General features: G+C 47.8%; 1 protein-coding gene across 2 annotated transcripts in view; it reads right to left on the reverse strand.

The window, feature by feature from the left end:
- tanc2b (tetratricopeptide repeat, ankyrin repeat and coiled-coil containing 2b) overlaps positions 1-19041 on the reverse strand; it is a 261716-nt gene that overhangs the window by 67531 nt on the left and 175144 nt on the right. For both annotated transcript variants that reach the window (XM_045209787.1, XM_045209788.1), the window contains 2 exons: positions 12817-12933; positions 2490-2638 (listed from right to left, as the gene is read on the reverse strand). In XM_045209787.1, the coding sequence (XP_045065722.1) occupies positions 2490-2638; positions 12817-12933 (266 nt within the window). The remainder of the gene's footprint in view (positions 1-2489; positions 2639-12816; positions 12934-19041) is intronic.

Here is a 19041-nt window from a genome sequence, read left to right on the forward strand (position 1 = left end):
TTTAGCTATCCTGCAGAGATCCCAGCTACTGTAACTATCCTACCTACTGTAGCCCATCAAAGTTAATTGTATATAGATTTTAACAGTAAAAGGAAACGTATACTTTAATATCCTCATATTGCCACCCTTGAAGGTTTCAATGTCTTTTCATGGATCTAAAATAAACATTAGCTGTTTATATATCAAACAAGATATTTAGGGCAGGCTATATTTGTGAAGAAAATATCGGAAACTGTGACTTTGTAGAGGGAGCACACACGGCAGGGGTCCACGATGAGTCACTGACTGCATCCCAAATGGCACCCTATTCCCTACATTGTGCACTACTTTTCACCAGAGCCCTATGACCCTTCTTTCTAAAGCAAGAAGCCACTCTATACACCCCCACCACTACAGCGTAACAGCACTAACATCTAGCATGCTCTATCAGTCTAATCGGTTAGCCACACTGCATCAGCCCGTACCTATACAGTCCATAACACACCTACCTGAAGCAACAGGGCCCTCTATGTCTCTGTATATATCTCTCTCACACACTCTTGCTCTTAATCTCGCTCTCCTCTCGCTCTCTCCATATCTCTCGTTCTCTGACGTTGTTTGTCTCCCTCTTCTGTAAACGTAGACTTGTCAAATTAGGTTTGAGGTACAGAAAGCAGGTAATCTGCTGTAGTGCTTAAAAACAGACTTATTGTGCCAAGATATATATATATATACACTGAACAAAAATATAAACACAACATGTAAAGTGTTGGTCCCATGTTTCATGAACTGAAATCAAAGATCCCAGACATTTTCCATACGCACAAAAAGCTTATTTCTCTAAGTGAGCATTTCTCCTTTGCCAAGATAATCCATCCACCTGACTGGTGTGGCATATCAAGAAGCTGATTAAACAGCATGATCATTACACAGGTACACCTTGTTCTGGGGACAATAAAAGACCACTAAAATGTGCAGTTTTGTCACACAACACAATACCACAGATGTCTCAAGTTGTGAGGGAGCGTGCAATTGACATGCTGACTGCAGGAATGTCCAACAGAGCTGTTGCCTGAGAATTGAATGTTCATTTCTCTACCATAAGCTGCCTCTCACATAGTTTTAGAGAATTTGGCAGTACATCCAACCGGCCTCACAACCGCAAACCACATATAACCATGCCAGCCCAGGACCTCCACATCTGGCTTCTTCACCTGCGGGATCGTCTGAACTGTAACTGAGTAAAATCTTTGAAATTGTTGCATGTTGTGTTTATATTTTTCCTGTGTGGGCAGTTCCAAACTGCCTCTGGAAGCAACGTCAGCACAATAACTGTTTGTCGGGAGCTTCATGAAATGGGCTTCCATGGCCGAACAGCCGCACACAACCCTAAGATCACCATGCGCAATGCCAAGTGTCGGCTGGAGTGATGTAAATCTCGCCCCCATTGGACTCTGGTGCAGTGGAAGCGCGTTCTCTGGAGTGATGAATCACGCTTCACCATCTGGCAGTCTGATGGACAAATCTGGGTTTGGTGGATGCCAGGAGAACGCTACCTGCCCGAATGCATAGTGCCAACTGTAAAGTTTGGTGGATGAGGAATAATGGTCTGGGGCTGTTTTTCACGGTTCGGGCTAGGCCCCTTAGTTCCAGTGAAGGGAAATCTTAATGCTACAGCATACAATGACATTCTAGACGATTCTGTACTTCCAACTTTGTGGCAACAGTTTGGGGAAGGCCTTTTCCTGTTTCAGCATGACAATGCCCCCATGCACAAAGCAAGGTCCACACAGAAATGGTTTGTCGAGATCGGTGTGGAAGAACTTGACTGGCCTGCACAGAGCCATGACCCCAATCCCTTCGAACACCCTTTGGGATGAATTGGCTGACTGCGTGCCAGCCCTAATCGTCCAACATCAGTGTCCAACCTCGCTAATGCTCTTGTGGCTGAATGGAAGCAAGTCCCCGCAGCAAATGCCATTTAGCAGCCTAGGTTCAGTCAGTAGTGAGAGAATATTAGACTTAGTCAATCTGCTGGATATCAGCACACCAAAGTGGCAGAATATATTAATGAACGACGACTGAAGTTGAGGCACCAAGCAAAATAAATAATTTAAGAACTTTGTTATATAATGGCCTTATTAGGGATGTAGACAGTTTATGCTCGGTGTAGAAACTGAAAAATTGGGAATGTAAAATTCCTTGGTGGAGGGCAATTTTGTGAGTTTCCTTTGATCTTTTGTCCTGGCTTACAGATGTGTATCAACAGGCTGTAAACAAGGAGATCATCAAAATATCAGATAGAAGGGAAGTCATCACATCCCAGGTATGTGTGTTTCTCAAATGGAATCAGAAATAGAGAAACACCAAATGGAATCTCAAGATATCACGAATACTGAGGTTTTTCGTCTCAGAGCGGAAATTTCCAGCACCATTTCCTCAGTGATAGCAGTAGAGAGAGGAGGGGTTAGCATTGTGGAATGGCCAAACACACACACACACACACACACCTGTCTGTCGTCTTGTTCGTCCATGCTGTAATGTTCTCCGTCTGGCCCCTCACTAGTTTCGTCTCCCAAGAGGAAGCCCAGGCGCGTCATCAATGTGTTGGCTGCCTCATCCACCGATGGAGGGGGCCCCAGCTCCCCGCTTGACTCCCCTACAGAGAGAGAGGAGAGAGAGAGTGGGGGAGGGAGAGAGAGAGAGTAAGCTGGTCCTGGGGCTCTATTCACAAACACAAACAGACCCCACAGAGCCCCAGGACAACAGCAACACAATTAGACCCAACCAAATCATGAGAAAACAAAAAGATAATTACTTGACACATTGGAAAGAATTAACAAAAAAACTGAGCAAACTAGAATGCTATTTGGCCCTAAACAGAGAGTACACAGTGGCAGAATACCTGACCACTGTGACCGACCCAAACTTAAGGAAAGCTTTGACTATGTAGACTCAGTGAGCATAGCCTTGCTATTGAGAAAGGCCGCCATAGGCAGACCTGGCTCTCAAGAGAAGACAGGCTATGTGCACACTGCCCACAAAATGAGGTGGAAACTGAGCTGCACTTCCTAACCTCCTGCCAAATGTATGACCATATTAGAGACAAATATTTCCCTTAGATTACAGAGATCCACAAAGAATTCGAAAACACACCCAATTTTGATAAACTCCCTTATCTACTGGGTGAAATACCACAGTGTGCCATCACAGCAGCGAGATTTGTGACCTGTTGCCACAAGAAAAGGGCAACCAGTGATGAACAAACACCATTGTAAATACAACCCATATTTAGGTTGATTTATTTTCCCATTTATACTTTAACTATTTGCACATTGTTACAACACTGTATATATACATAATATGACATTTGAAATGTCTTTATTATTTTGGAACTTCTGAGTGTAATGTTTACTGTTAATATTTATTGTTTATTTCACTTTTGTTTACTATGTACTTCACTTGCTTTGGCAATGTTAACATTAGTTTCCCATGTCAATAAAGCCCTTAAATTGAAATTGAAATTGAGAGAGAGTGAGAGAGAGAGTGTGGGGGAAAGTGACAAAGAGAGAGAGGGGGGGAAGGAGGAGGAGGAAGAGAGAGGGGGGAGGAGAGAAGGAGTGGAAAAAGAAGGAGTGTGTTTGTGAATAAGTGTAAAACAAGTAAAACAGAGTAAACCAACTCTCTTGACCTGGAAGGCAACCACACCTTGGATAGACTATAGAAGGAGCAGTCTAGCACATGAAAATTAAAAGATTCAGATCAAAACCAAGAAACAAACTGCTGGATAAATGTCCTTAACCTGTTCAAGCCCCAACTCAGATAAATGTGCAACACCTGAACATGTTAGCTACATATTCTCCTGCTGAAAAATTTTCTGTACCAATCACAAAATCACAAAGAAAACACGAATGGGAGAAGGCATATAGTAGAGTAGAGTAGAAACCTAGTAGAGTAGAAATAAGAGACAGTCTCTACCTGAACCACCCCCGAGAGCAGAGCTGTGCATCAGAGGTCAATTCTCCAGAGATTGAGACTGAACTGGACACACTGGCGGAGACAACCAACCCCCCTTCTAGTCATGCCTGTAAAGATTCCTCCACACACACACATACAACTGTTCCCATCTCAAACAGTCAGCGTTGTGTTTGGATGAGGTAAGTGAATATGCCCCTCACCTGTGTGAGGGCAGGGTGTGTGTATGTATGTGTGTGTGTGTGTGTGTGTGTGTGTGTGTGTGTGTGTGTCTGTCTGTGTGTGAGTGAGTGTTTCTAAGAGAGAGCGCGATAGAGGGAGAGAGAGCGATAGAGGGAGAGAGAGAGCGATAGAGGGAAGGAGAGAGAGAGCGATAGATGGAAGGAGAGAGAGAGCGATAGAGGGAAGGAGAGAGAGAGCGATAGAGGGAAGGAGAGAGAGAGGGAGAGAGCGATAGAGGGAGAGCGAGAGAGAGAGAGAGCAATAGAGGGAGAGAGAGAGAGGAATAGAGTGATAGAGGGAAAGAGAGAGCGATAGAGGAGAGAGAGAGCGATAGAGAGAGCGAGAGAGCGAGAGAGCAATAGAGGAGAGAGAGAGCGATAGAGAGAGAGAGAGCGATAGAGAGAGAGAGAGAGAGCGAGGGAGAGAGCGATAGAGGGAGAGAGCAATAGCGGGAGAGAGAGCGATAGAGGGAGTGAGAGAGCGATAGAGGGAGAGAGAGAGCGATAGAGGGAGAGAGAGCGATAGAGGGAGAGAGAGCGATAGAGGGAGAGAGAGAGCGATAGAGGGAGAGAGGGAGAGAGAGAGCGATAGAGGGAGAGAGAGCGATAGAGGGAGAGAGAGAGCGATAGAGGGAGAGAGAGAGCGATAGAGGGAGAGAGAGAGCGATAGAGGGAGAGAGAGCAATAGAGAGAGTGATAGAGGGAAAGAGAGAGAGAGTGATAGAGGGAAAGAGAGAGAGATAGTGATAGAGGGAGAGAGAGAGTGATAGAGGGAGAGAGAGAGAGAGATAGAGGGAGAAATAGTAGATGTGAATCACTCTACTCACACTGTCTACTGGCATGTATACACCTATATTGGAGAGGGACTGAATATCCTCTGAAACTACTGTAGTATCATATGATGATTAGAAAGAAGAGACTTCTAGCAACGCTGGAGATTTCACAGTCATCATTACTGTTTATATGTCTTTAGATCCTGCTCTGGTCTGGTCATGAGGTCACAATACCAGGATGTTGTTATTAAACTAATACCTGATACTGCCGCTGGTGGACTACTTTGTTATGGGCGGGGTGTTGCTGGGTAATGTGTTGATCTCAGCTGAAGAGCTGGTTTCTCTCTGCTGTGTGTTGTGTATGGGTGTTTGATGTGGTCGTGGGAATGTCAAAGAAAGACAGCTGACAGAAGGTGATGGTGCTCAACTAAACAGTGGTGAGACACTGTAGACAGGCTGCTTTCTTTGGGTGTATTCAAAAGGAACCAAACAGAAGCAAACGGGCTGAAACAGGGCGGGACCTACCTCAACTTGTCCAATAAGAAACACTTGTTTTCATTACTAAATAATTGCACTGATGAATACAACCCAGGTCTCCCTCCCTTCCCTTCTCTCCCTACCATCCCTCCCCTCCCTCAGACTGACTGGTCAGAAAAGACCGATAGGTAAACAGACCTGTGAGGTTTAGACCATTAGACCAAGGTGAAAGGGTGCCATTGGGATGGTGTTTACTATGTCATTCATGCATACTACATAAAAAACAATGCACACACAGGCGACTGCAGTAACTACACATTATAGCACCCTCAAAACTCTAAATAATACCACACAGCCAGACACAGTAAAGTGGTCCTGGGAGGTCATTGATCCTGTACAACAGATCCCCAAAGGTAGAACATAGTAAGGGATAAATCACCACCTCCTTACAGCCACACACACACACACACACCTCCTTACATCCAGTGAATAAGGAGTCTACCATTAAAACAAAAACACTGTGTGTGTGTCTATTGATATAGGTAAGCCTCATACGTGGCTTTATTTGAATATACAGTTGAAGTCGGAAGTTTACATACACCTTAGCCAAATACATTTAAACTCAGTTTTTCACAATTCCTGACATTTAATCCTAGTAAAAATTACCTGTCTTAGGTCAGTTAGGATCACCACTTTATTTTAAGAATGTGAAATGTCAGAATAATAGCAGAGAGAAATTATTTATTTAAGCTTTTATTTATTTTAGATACACCAAGTCTGGAACCAACAGGACCCTGAACAGCTTCTACCCCCAAGCAATGAGACTGCTAATACATTCCCAGTGGGTCAGAAGTTCAAATACACTCAATTAGTATTTGGTAGCATTGCCTTTAAATTGTTTAACTTGGGTCAAACATTTTGGATAGCCTTCCACAATAAGTTGGGTGAATTTTGGCCCATTCCTCCTGACAGAGCTGGTGGAACTGAGTCAGGTTTGTAGGCCTCCTTGCTCGCACACACTTTTTCAGTTCTGCCCACACATTTTCTATAGGATTGAGGTCAGGGCTTTGTGTTGGCCACTCCAATACCTTGACTTTGTTGTCCTTAAGCCATTTTGCCACAACTTTGGAAGTATGCTTGGGGTCATTGTCCATTTGGAAGACCCATTTGCGACCAAGCTTTAACTTCCTGACTGATGTCTTGAGATGTTGCTTCAATATATCCACATAATTTTCCTTCCTCATGATGCCATCTATTTTGTGAAGTGCACCAGTCCCTCCTGCAGCAAAGCACCCCCACAGCATGATGCTGCCACCCCTGTGCTTCACGGTTGGGATGGTGTTCTTCAGCTTGCAAGCTACCCCCTTTTTCCTCCAAACATAACGATGGTCATTATGGCCAAACAGTTCTATTTTTGTTTCATCAGACCAGAGGACATTTCTCCAAAAAGTACGATCTTTGTCCCCATGTGCAGTTGCAAACCATAGTCTGGCTTTTTCATGGTGGTTTTGGAGCAGTAGCTTCTCCTTGCTGAGCGGCCTTTCAGGTTATGTCGATATAGGACTCGTTTTACTGTGGATATAGATACTTTTGTACCTGTTTCCTCCAGCATCTTCCTTTGCTGTTGTTCTGGGATTTATTCGCACTTTTCGCACCAAAGTACGTTAATCTCCTTCCTGAGCAGTATGACGGCTGTGTGGTCCCATGGTGTTTATACTTGTGTACTATTGTTTGTACAGATGAACTTGGTACCTTCAGGCATTTGGAAATTGCTCCCAAGGATAAACCAGACTTGTGGAGGTCCACCATTTTTTTTCTGAGGTCTTGGCTGATTTCTTTTGATTTTCCCATTATGTCAAGCAAAGAGGCACTGAGTTTGAAGGTAGCCCTTGAAATACATCCACAGGTACACCTCCAATTGACTCAAATTATGTCAATTAGCCTATCAGAAGCTTCTAAAGCCATGACATCATTTTCTGGAATTTTCCAAGCTGTTTAAAGGCACAGTCAAGTGTATGTAAACTTCTGACCCACTGGAATTGTGATACAGTGAATTATAAGTGAAATAATCTGTCTGTAAACAATTGTTGGAAAAAGTACTTGTGTCATGCACAAAGTAGATGTCCTAACCGACTGCCAAAACTATAGTTTGTTAACAAGAAATTTGACTCCAACCTAAGTGTATGTAAACTTCCGACTTCAACTGTATTTACTTGAGCATACAGACATTGCAACATACTGCTTGTTATTGTATTCATCCAAGCGATAGTCTAGATCTCGGATAGCTTTCAAAAGCGAGAAGAAAAAGGCTTTCGCAACATTCCAAACATACCCTCAGTGAAACTCCAAGCATTCCTCCTTGTCGGTAAGACATCAATCAGCCTACACTCCTCCTACCGAATTTTAATATATAGCGAGCTCTTGTGTGTTTGCCCCCTCTCCCTCTCTTAGTCCTCTTCGCTCTGATTCCTGAAGAGAGACAGATGGTTGCCATGGCAACTATCTGGTGGCGTGGTGGGCAGCGTGGAGGAATGTGTTCCTCTGCGGACGGCCGGATGCATCTGTTTCTCCCCCGGCCGTCCAAGGAATTAACGTGGTCCACACACACACACCAACACAGTGGTGAAGAAGGCATGACAATGCCTCTTCCCACTCAGGATGCTTAAAAGGTTTGGCATGGGCCCTAAGATCCTCAAAAAGTTATACAGCTGCACCATTGAGAGCATCTTGACTGGCTGCATCACCGCTTGGTATGGCAACTGCTTGGCGCTACAGAGGGTAGCGCGTATGGCCCATCCAGGACCTCTATACCAGTCGGAGTCAGAGGAAGGCCCTAAAATTTGTCAAAGACTCCAGCCACCCAAGTCATATACTGTTCTTTCTGCTACGGTACCGATACACCAAGTCTGGAACCAACAGGACCCTGAACAGCTTCTACCCCCAAGCAATGAGACTGCTAAATAGAGTACCAAATAGCTATCCGGACTATCTGCATTGACCCCCCTTTTTTTTAACTCTTTTGACTCATCACATAAGCTGCTACTGTCTATTATCTATCCTTTTGCCCAGTCACTTTACCCCTATTACCTACAGTGCATTCGGAAAGTATTCAGACTTTTTCCACATTTTGTGCCCAGAAGGAGCAAACGCCTGGTACTCAACGGGAGGCTACGTTGGTAGATGTCCTCCTCGGTTGGGGGAAAATCACAGAGGAGGAGGCCGTCCGTTACGGTAAGGCAATGAAGGAGGAAGCCCGGGTAGGAGAGGATCAACGGTGACATCAACGATGCCGGCCGAAGAGGAAGCCCGAGAAGCAGCCCCAAGAAAATTGTGTGGGGGGGGGGGGGCTCACGGGGTGGACGACGAGGCAGCAGGAGGCCGTGAAAGGGCTGACTAGAGAGGAGGAGGCCGCTATTTTAGAGGTCCTCCAAGACCTGCGGATCGAGAGAGAAGAGCCCCGACCACTGCACCCGGTGGGGTTCCAGTTGGAGTCCCTACGACCATGGGAGCAGGAATGGGAACAGTTTTACACTGAGGAGTCAGAGGATGACGACGACGATGAGTTTCTGTTCCCTAACTCATGGGGGCTCCCGGAGGAGTCCTCACTGGAGGAGGATTGGGCGCGGAGAGAGAAGGACAGGAACAGTCGTACATCTCCAACGCCAATTCCCAGCCCGGTACGCCCCGTGCCTGCTTCTCGCACCAAGCCAGTGGTGCTTGTTCCCAGTCCGGCACGGCCCGTTCCAGGACAGAAACACGCACCTAAAATGGATTCAGCAGGTACAGTCGGTCCGTCCGGATCTTTGGAGGAACGTATGCAACGGCAGGCGAGCAGGATCCAGGCGCTCGGCAGCGCAATGGTGCGCGTAGTGAGTACATTGGAGCGAGAGAGGTGGTGTTTCTACACCTTGGGCTGGGCACGGCGTTTAGTCCTGCTCCAGAGATGGGGATGGATACGGGTCCGGAAGTTTGCTCCACTCCGGAGCCAGAGCAATCCGCTCCACCGGTGCCTGATCCAGCTCCAGTCGGTTGCTCCACTCCTTGGAGCCAGAGCAGTCCTCTCCACCGGGGTCCAGTCCTGCTCCGGTCAGCGGATCCACTCCGGAGCCAGAGCAGTCTGCTCCACCGGTGCCCAGTCCAGCTCCGGTCAGCGGATCCACTACGGAGCCAGAGCAATCCGCTCCACCGGTGCCTGATCCAGCTCCGGTCAGAGGCTCCATTCCGGAGACAGAGCAGTCCGCTCCACCGGTGCCTAGTCCAGCTCCGGTCAGCGGCTCCACTCCGGAGCCAGAGTTGTCCGCTCCACCGGTGCCCAGTCCAGCTCCGGTCAGCGGTTCCACTCCGGAGCCAGAGCAATCCGCTCCATCGGCGCCTGATCCTGCTCTGGTCAGCGGCTCCATTCCGGAGACAGAGCAGTCCGCTCCACCGGTGCATGGTCCAGCTCCGGTCAGCGGCTCCACTCCGTAGCCAGAGTAGTCCGCTCCACTGGTGCGTGTTTCCAGTCCAGTACGGCCCATACCTGCTCCCCGCACCAAACCAGTGGTGCGTGTCGCCAGCCCGGTACGCCCCGTACCTGCTCCCCGCACCAAACCAGTGGTGCGTGTATCCAGTCCGGTAAGCCCCTCACCTGCTCCCCGCACCAAACCAGTGGTGCGTGTCGCCAGCCCGGTACACCCTGTACCTGCTCCCCGCACCAGACCAGTGGTGCGTGTATCCAGTCCAGCACAGCCCGTGCCATCTCTGCAGCACTCCACCAATCAGGCCTTTATGGTAGAGTGGCCAGACGGAAGCCACTCCTCAGTAAAAGGCACATGACAGCCCGCTTGGAGTTTGCCAAAAGGCATCTTAAGGACTCTCAGACCATGAGAAATAAGATGATCTGGTCAGATGAAACCAAGATTGAACTCTTTGGCTTGAATGCTAAGCGTCACGTCTGGAGGAAACATGGCACCATCCCTATGGTGAAGCATGTTGGTGGCAGCATCATGCTGTGGCAATGTTTTTCAGCGGCAGGGACTGGGAGACTAGTCAGGATCGAGGGAAAGATGAACGGAGCAAAGTACAGAGAGATCCTTGATGAAAACCTGCCCAGAGCGCTCAGGACCTCGAGTCAAGAAGACTTGAGGCTGTAATCGCTGCCAAAGGTGCTTCAACAAAGTACTGCGTAAAGGGTCTGAATACTTATGTAAATGTGATATCAGTTTCTTATTTTTAATACATTTGCAAAAATGTCAAAAAAAAACTATTTTTGCTTTGTCATTATGGGGTATTTTGTGTAGATAGATGAGGGGCAATAACTATTTAATCCATTTCAGAATAAGGCTGTAACGTAACAAAATATGGAAAAAGTCAAGGGGTCTGAATACTTTCGGAATGCAATGTACCTCGTATCCCTGCACATCGACTTGGTACTGGTCAGGGTTGGGGTCAATTCCATTTCAATTCAGGAAGTACACTGAAATTCTAATGTCAATGATCCTCAATGCTTTTTAATGAAATGTGTAATTGGAATTTGGTTTACTTTCTGAATTGACAGGAATTTAAATGGAATTGACTCCAGCCCTGGTACTGGTACCCTGTGTATATAGCCAAGTTATCGCTACTCATTGTGTATTGATTCCTTGTGTTATTATTTTTCTATTTTTCTCTCTGCCTTGTTGGGAAGGGCCCGTAAGCATTTCACTGTTAGTATACAGCTGTTGTTTACGAAGCTTGTACAATCTGATTCGATTTTTGAACCTGCCTGCCTAATGCCGAAGGAGGAGAGAGGAGCTGGCCATGTGTGGAGCAGGCAGGGGAGCCCCAGCCCCAGACCACAGCAGATCAGGGGTTTCAGGTGAGGTGAGAGAGGAGGGTTAAGCCAAGTAAGCCCCCAAATTCCCCCACACATCTACACATACTACCAGTTGCCACAGCAGAGGAGGGCCACTGGAACACTATTACATGGCTACTACCATAGAATTAGGAATTATAATAATTTAATTGGATCTCTATGACTACTACCATAGAATTAGGAATTAGAATAATTTAATTGGATCTCTATGGATACTACCATCAAAGAGGAGTTGTTCACATACTGTACAGTAGGATGGGTTGTACACTGTACAGTAAAACAACAGTGGAGGCTATGAGGATTGGTCGGACACACACACACACGCGCGCACAAGCCCACACATAGACACAGCCACAAGGCAGAGTGGGAACTGTGGTCTGGTATTCTGTCCTAAGAACAGATGTTAAACTCATAATCAGGCTGTTACACATTCCCTAAGACCTCTTGATAAAAGCTAACACGTCTGCCATTCGTTCCATGTGGGAGGTCAAAGCTAATCTTTTGTTGGCTTTTCCCTACTGAGCAGAATACCTGTTCAAATCAATCCATACTACTGTCACACAGTCCTAACAGCATACCATCATCACATTTAACTGACTACTACCAGACAGTCTTTCCTGTTGATACAGATTATGTCGCAGATTCAATGCAACATCAAACTCTTCACTACAACATTAGAGAGCAGATATCAGAATATACTTAACACACGCATAGAGCAAAGGCCTTGGAGATACTGGCAGATGGAGACGGTGTGAAGTGCTCTGTCTGTCATATTGAAATGACTCTATCCTACTTTTCTTCACGTCTTCATCCGTTGATTAGTGTTCATCTGAGTAAAATCCATACAGGAAGATTGTATACCAACACAAATGTCATGGAGATATTACCAAGCTATATGCCGCCATTCTCAATGACTGCACTTAGAGACCAGATTACAGGAAAGATGAAAAAAATAGATACAGGAAAAAACATATTTGAATTGAGCTACTCTATCCTTGATTGACCCAAGTTGATGATGTCCTCCCGTGGTGGGAAAGAGGGGGATGGAGGGACGGCTTGGGGAGGGATGGAGAGAGGGAACTGGACTCTGCAGGGCTACAGAGGAAAGGTCCGCTGTGATCTAAACAGAAACCAAAGACGAGGTGTGGGAGAGGAGTGAGGGAGCGAGTGAAGGAGAGAGGTAGAGAGGTAGAGAGAGAGGGAGCGAGGGGAAGTGGTAGAGGTAGAGAGAGAGAGAGAGAGGTCAAGAGAGAGGGAGCGAGGGAGAGGATTAGATAGAGTGACAAAGAAAGACTGAACGGGGGAGCGTTAGGAAAGCAATTCAGCTAATGACCTCAGCGATGAGCGGTGTCTGTAAAAGATGCAGTGAAAGACAGAACCGAACACTGCTTAGCTCTGATACACACATTCAATCTGCACTCACCCATATGCAGACGGACAGACTGACGGACAGACACACAGAGACGGACAGACAGTACTATAAAACATACCAAAGTAAAAACATTGAAAAACAAACAAGGCCATAGCTGTGTGGATTTGAGGAGCAGAGCAGACTTACCGGGGCAGTATGTATCCAGGCCGTGGTTCTTGGCAGTACAGGAGGTGTGCGTAGGGGAGCCAAGCTCTGATTGTGGAATGCGAGGGCTCTCCACAAATTTTGCTTTCCGCAGGGGGGCTGGGAGCAGAAAGCACACACACACATACAGAAGGAGACAACACACACACACACATACACACACACACACACAGTGACACAGAACACCCAAATGATAGAAAATAGAGAGGGGGAGACAGATAGAGACAGAAGAGAGAGGGGGAGACAGACGGAGACAGAAGAGAGAGGGGGAGACAGACGGAGACAGAAGAGAGGGGGGAGACAGACAGAGACAGAAGAGAGAGGGGGAGACAGACGGAGACAGAAGAGAGAGGGGGAGACAGACGGAGACAGAAGAGAGAGGGGGAGACAGACAGAGACAGAAGAGAGAGGGGGAGACAGACGGAGACAGAAGAGAGAGGGGGAGACAGACGGAGACAGAAGAGAGAGGGGGAGACAGACAGAGACAGAAGAGAGGGGGAGACAGACAGAGACAGAAGAGAGAGGGGGAGACAGACGGAGACAGAAGAGAGAGGGGGAGACAGACGGAGACAGAAGAGAGAGGGGGAGACAGACGGAGACAGAAGAGAGGGGGAGACAGACAGAGACAGAAGAGAGGGGGAGACAGACGGAGACAGAAGAGAGAGGGGGAGACAGACGGAGACAGAAGAGAGAGGGGGAGACAGACAGAGACAGAAGAGAGAGGGGGAGACAGACGGAGACAGAAGAGAGAGGGGGAGACAGACAGAGACAGAAGAGAGAGGGGGAGACAGACGGAGACAGAAGAGAGAGGGGGAGACAGACAGAGACAGAAGAGAGAGGGGGAGACAGACGGAGACAGAAGAGAGAGGGGGAGACAGACAGAGACAGAAGAGAGAGGGGGAGACAGACGGAGACAGAAGAGAGAGGGGGAGACAGACGGAGACAGAAGAGAGAGGGGGAGACAGACGGAGACAGAAGAGAGGGGGGGAGACAGACGGATACAGAAGAGAGAGGGGGAGAGAGGGGGAGACAGAAGAGAGAGGGGGAGACAGACGGATACAGATGAGAGAGGGGGAGACAGAAGAGAGAGTGGGAGACAGACGGAGACAGAAGAGAGGGGGGGAGACAGACGGATACAGAAGAGAGAGGGGGAGACAGACGGAGACAGAAGAGAGGGGGGGAGACAGACGGATACAGAAGAGAGAGTGGGAGACAGACGGAGACAGAAGAGAGGGGGGGAGACAGACGGATACAGAAGAGAGAGGGGGAGACAGACGGAGACAGAAGAGAGAGGGGGAGACAGAAGAGAGAGGGGGAGACAGACGGAGACAGAAGAGAGAGGGGGAGACAGAAGAGAGAGGGGGAGACAGACGGAGACAGAAGAGAGAGGGGGAGACAGACGGAGACAGAAGAGAGAGGGGGAGACAGACGGAGACAGAAGAGAGGGGGAGACAGACGGAGACAGAAGAGAGGGGGAGAAGACGGATACAGAAGAGAGAGGGGGAGACAGACGGAGACAGAAGAGAGGGGGAGACAGACGGATACAGAAGAGAGAGGGGGAGACAGACGGAGACAGAAGAGAGAGGGGGAGACAGAAGAGAGAGGGGGAGACAGACGGAGACAGAAGAGGGGGGGAGACAGACGGAGACAGAAGAGAGAGGGGGAGACAGACGGAGACAGAAGAGAGAGGGGGAGACAGACGGAGACAGAAGAGAGAGGGGGAGACAGACGGAGACAGAAAGAGAGGGGGAGACAGACAGAGACAGAAGAGAGAGGGGGAGACAGACGGAGACAGAAGAGAGAGGGGGAGACAGACGGAGACAGAAGAGAGAGGGGGAGACAGACGGAGACAGAAGAGAGGGGGGGAGACAGACGGATACAGAAGAGAGAGGGGGAGACAGACGGAGACAGAAGAGAGAGGGGGAGACAGAAGAGAGAGGGGGAGACAGACGGATACAGATGAGAGAGGGGGAGACAGACGGAGACAGAAGAGAGAGGGGGAGACAGACAGAGACAGAAGAGAGGGGGAGACAGACGGAGACAGAAGAGAGAGGGGGAGACAGACGGAGACAGAAGAGAGAGGGGAGACAGACGGAGACAGAAGAGGGGGGGAGACAGACGGATACAGAAGAGAGAGGGGGAGACAGACAGAGACAGAAGAGAGGGGGGGAGACAGACGGATACAGAAGAGAGAGGGGGAGACAGACGGATACAGAAGAGAGAGGGGGAGACAGACGGAGACAGAAGAGAGAGGGGGAGACAGAAGAGAGAGTGGGAGACAGACGGAGACAGAAGAGAGGGGGGGAGACAGACGGATACAGAAGAGAGAGGGGGAGACAGACGGAGACAGAAGAGAGAGGGGGAGACAGAAGAGAGAGGGGAGACAGACGGAGACAGAAGAGAGAGGGGGAGACAGAAGAGAGAGGGGGAGACAGACGGAGACAGAAGAGAGAGGGGGAGACAGACGGAGACAGAAGAGAGAGGGGGAGACAGACGGAGACAGAAGAGAGGGGGGGAGACAGACGGAGACAGAAGAGAGGGGGAGAAGACGGATACAGAAGAGAGAGGGGGAGACAGACGGAGACAGAAGAGAGGGGGAGACAGACGGATACAGAAGAGAGAGGGGGAGACAGACGGAGACAGAAGAGAGAGGGGGAGACAGAAGAGAGAGGGGGAGACAGACGGAGACAGAAGAGAGGGGGGGAGACAGACAGAGACAGAAGAGAGAGGGGGAGACAGACGGAGACAGAAGAGAGAGGGGGAGACAGACGGAGACAGAAGAGAGGGGGGGAGACAGACGGATACAGAAGAGAGAGGGGGAGACAGACGGAGACAGAAGAGGGGGGGGAGACAGACGGATACAGAAGAGAGAGGGGGAGACAGACGGAGACAGAAGAGAGAGGGGGAGACAGAAGAGAGAGGGGGAGACAGACGGATACAGAAGAGAGAGGGGGAGACAGACAGAGACAGAAGAGAGAGGGGGAGACAGACGGAGACAGAGAGGGGGAGACAGACAGAGACAGAAGAGATGGGGGAGACAGACGGAGACAGAAGAGAGAGGGGGAGACAGACAGAGACAGAAGAGAGAGGGGGAGACAGACAGAGACAGAAGAGAGAGGGGGAGACAGACGGAGACAGAAGAGATGGGGGAGACAGACGGAGACAGAAGAGAGAGGGGGAGTCAGAGAGAGCTTATGAGATTGCGTCAGCACATTGAAATGACTAACACGCAGCAAAGCTTATCCAAGTCGACTCATTTGAGTTTGGTCACAGGTACAACTTTAGCTCAAGAGAAACATGATTGTTACAGTGCCATATAGTATACAGAACACCAAGCCAACACTTCCTATGCATTAGTCCTATACATTACGATACCAAATCAACTAACCACATTCCTTGGGCATTTAAAACTATCAGGAGGTAAAGGTGACACTTACAGTATAACATAGAACAGAATGTCAAACATCCTCATAGACTTCTATTGAATAATCATCCTCTCTAAATTTAACAGCACTGAAAAATGCAAATGTCTGTCAGCCTGCCTAATGACGCAATCACAGCAAGAATGCAAATGACATACATCCATTTTGGGAATGTATTCACACCCGACTCAGACACCGGCAGCGAACAGCCAACCTGTCAACAGATCATTTCCACATAACAGGAAAGGTGTCGAGAATGTTCGAATATTACAAATTTGGGGGAGGCGGATGTGAAATAACACAAGTCAAATCTGTTTGGCTTAGAATAGAATAGAATGTAATAGAATAAAATACAACAGAAAATAATAGAATAACACTGGACTTCCTCAAGTGAGGTGTACACTGGATCAGTTTTATAGACTAATGTAATAGCGACACATTCTGAACTTGCAATGTTATGCCAGTGTGAAGGACATCACGCTGCTTGCTTAGCGAGTACCACTTCCTCCTGATTCGACCCATACCTGCCGCGAACTCAGGACCTCTGCCTCACAAACACATGTGACCGCCCTCCTCAAGCATCTTAGTCGAACACGCCACCTCAAAATCTAGCTAATGAGGCGACACAAGCGGGACACTTAAGGCTGAGGAGTACGTTTCACACATCCCCATGTGCTACACCAGCAATGTTATGTTGCAATATTATGCTAGCCATGGACGTACACGTCATAAGATAGACATCTCGATAGTGATTATCTGTTACACAAATGTGTGACTAACTGAACAGTTCGGTTGAGAGACAAGCGTCGTGTAGGAGTAACGCCATCTGACGTAAGACAATGCAGTTCAAGAGGAAACGGAGTATTTTCTCCATTCTGAACAGGTGTTAACTTAATAGGCTAGCTTAGCTGGAATCCCATGACATATTCTAAGCAGCTTTTCTCTCGCTCCACTGAGTGTGGGCTCTCACTCCCCTAAATGGCTGGTGTTGGACAATTATGCAAAATAACTCCGCCATTCTCAGCCACATATACCTAGTTTATCACATTTTCTGTCTATAACCCAATCCAGAAGACTTGGATCAACAGAAACATTTAGGAAAATAGAGCTATATGGCATGCCCTTATATTTTTATTTTTTTAGGGGGTAGTTCAGCTTAATATTGCAGATAGATTGTAACTTCCATCAATGTAATTGTCTGCATCACTTCCAATCCCCCATGTTTATATATATATACAGTGGGGAGAAAAAGAATTTGATACACTGCCGATTTTGCAGGTTTTCCTACTTACAAAGCATGTAGAGGTCTGTAATTTCTATCATAGGTACACTTCAATTGTGAGAGACGGAATCTAAAACAAAAATCCAGAAAATCACATTGTATGATTTTTAAGTAAATCATTTGCATTTTATTGCATGACTTAAGTATTTGATACATCAGAAAAGCAGAACTTAATATTTGGTACAGAAACCTTTGTTTGCAATTACAGAGATCATACGTTTCTTGTAGGTCTTGACCAGGTTTGCACACACTGTAGCAGGGATTTTCGCCCACTCCTCCATACAGACCTTCTCCAGATCCTTCAGGTTTCGGGGCTGTCGCTGGGCAATACGGACTTTCAGCTCCCTCCAAAGATTTTCTATTGGGGTCAGGTCTGGAGACTGGCTAGTTCACTCCAGGACCTTGAGATGCTTCTTACGGAGCCACTCCTTAGTTGCCCTGGCTGTGTGTTTCGGGTCGTTGTCATGCTGGAAGACCCAGCCACGACCCATCTTCAATGCTCTTACTGAGGGAAGGAGGTTGTTGGCCAAGATCTCGCGATACATGGCCCCATCCATCCTCCCCTCAATACGGTGCAGTCGTCCTGTCCCCTTTGCAGAAAAGCATCCCCAAAGAATGATGTTTCCACCTCCATGCTTCACGGTTGGGATGGTGTTCTTGGGGTTGTACTCATCCTTCTTCTTCCTCCAAACACAGCGAGTGGAGTTTAGACCAAAAAGTTCTATTTTTGTCTCATCAGACCACATGACCTTCTCCCATTCCTCCTCTGGATCATCCATATGGTCATTGGCAAACTTCAGACGGGCCTGGACATGCGCTGTCTTGAGCAGGGGGACCTTGCGTGCGCTGCAGGATTTTAATCCATGACGGCGTAGTGTGTTACTAATGGTTTTCTTTGAGACTGTGGTCCCAGCTCTCTTCAGGTCAATGACCAGGTCCTGCCGTGTAGTTCTGGGCTGATCCCTCACCTTCCTCATGATCATTGATGCCCCACGAGGTGAGATCTTGCATGGAGCCCCAGACCGAGGGTGATTGACCGTCATCTTGAACTTCTTCCATTTTCTAATAATTGCGCCAACAGTTGTTGCCTTCTCACCAAGCTGCTTGCCTATTGTCCTGTAGCCCATCCCAGCCTTGTGCAGGTCTACAATTTTATCCCTGATGTCCTTACACAGCTCTCTGGTCTTGGCCATTGTGGAGAGGTTGGAGTCTGTTTGATTGAGTGTGTGGACAGGTGTCTTTTATACAGGAAACGAGTTCAAACAGGTGCAGTTAATACAGGTAATGAGTGGAGAACAGGAGTGCTTCTTAAAGAAAAACTAACAGGTCTGTGAGAGCCGGAATTCTTACTGGTTGGTAGGTGATCAAATACTTATGTCATGCAATAAAATGCAAATTAATTACTTAAAAATCACACAATGTGATTTTCTGGATTTTTGTTTTAGATTCCGTTTCTCACAGTTGAAGTGTACCTATGATAAAAATTCCAGACGTCTACATGCT

This window comes from Coregonus clupeaformis, chromosome 31, assembly GCF_020615455.1.
Source record: "Coregonus clupeaformis isolate EN_2021a chromosome 31, ASM2061545v1, whole genome shotgun sequence".
Lineage (NCBI taxonomy): Eukaryota > Metazoa > Chordata > Actinopteri > Salmoniformes > Salmonidae > Coregonus > Coregonus clupeaformis.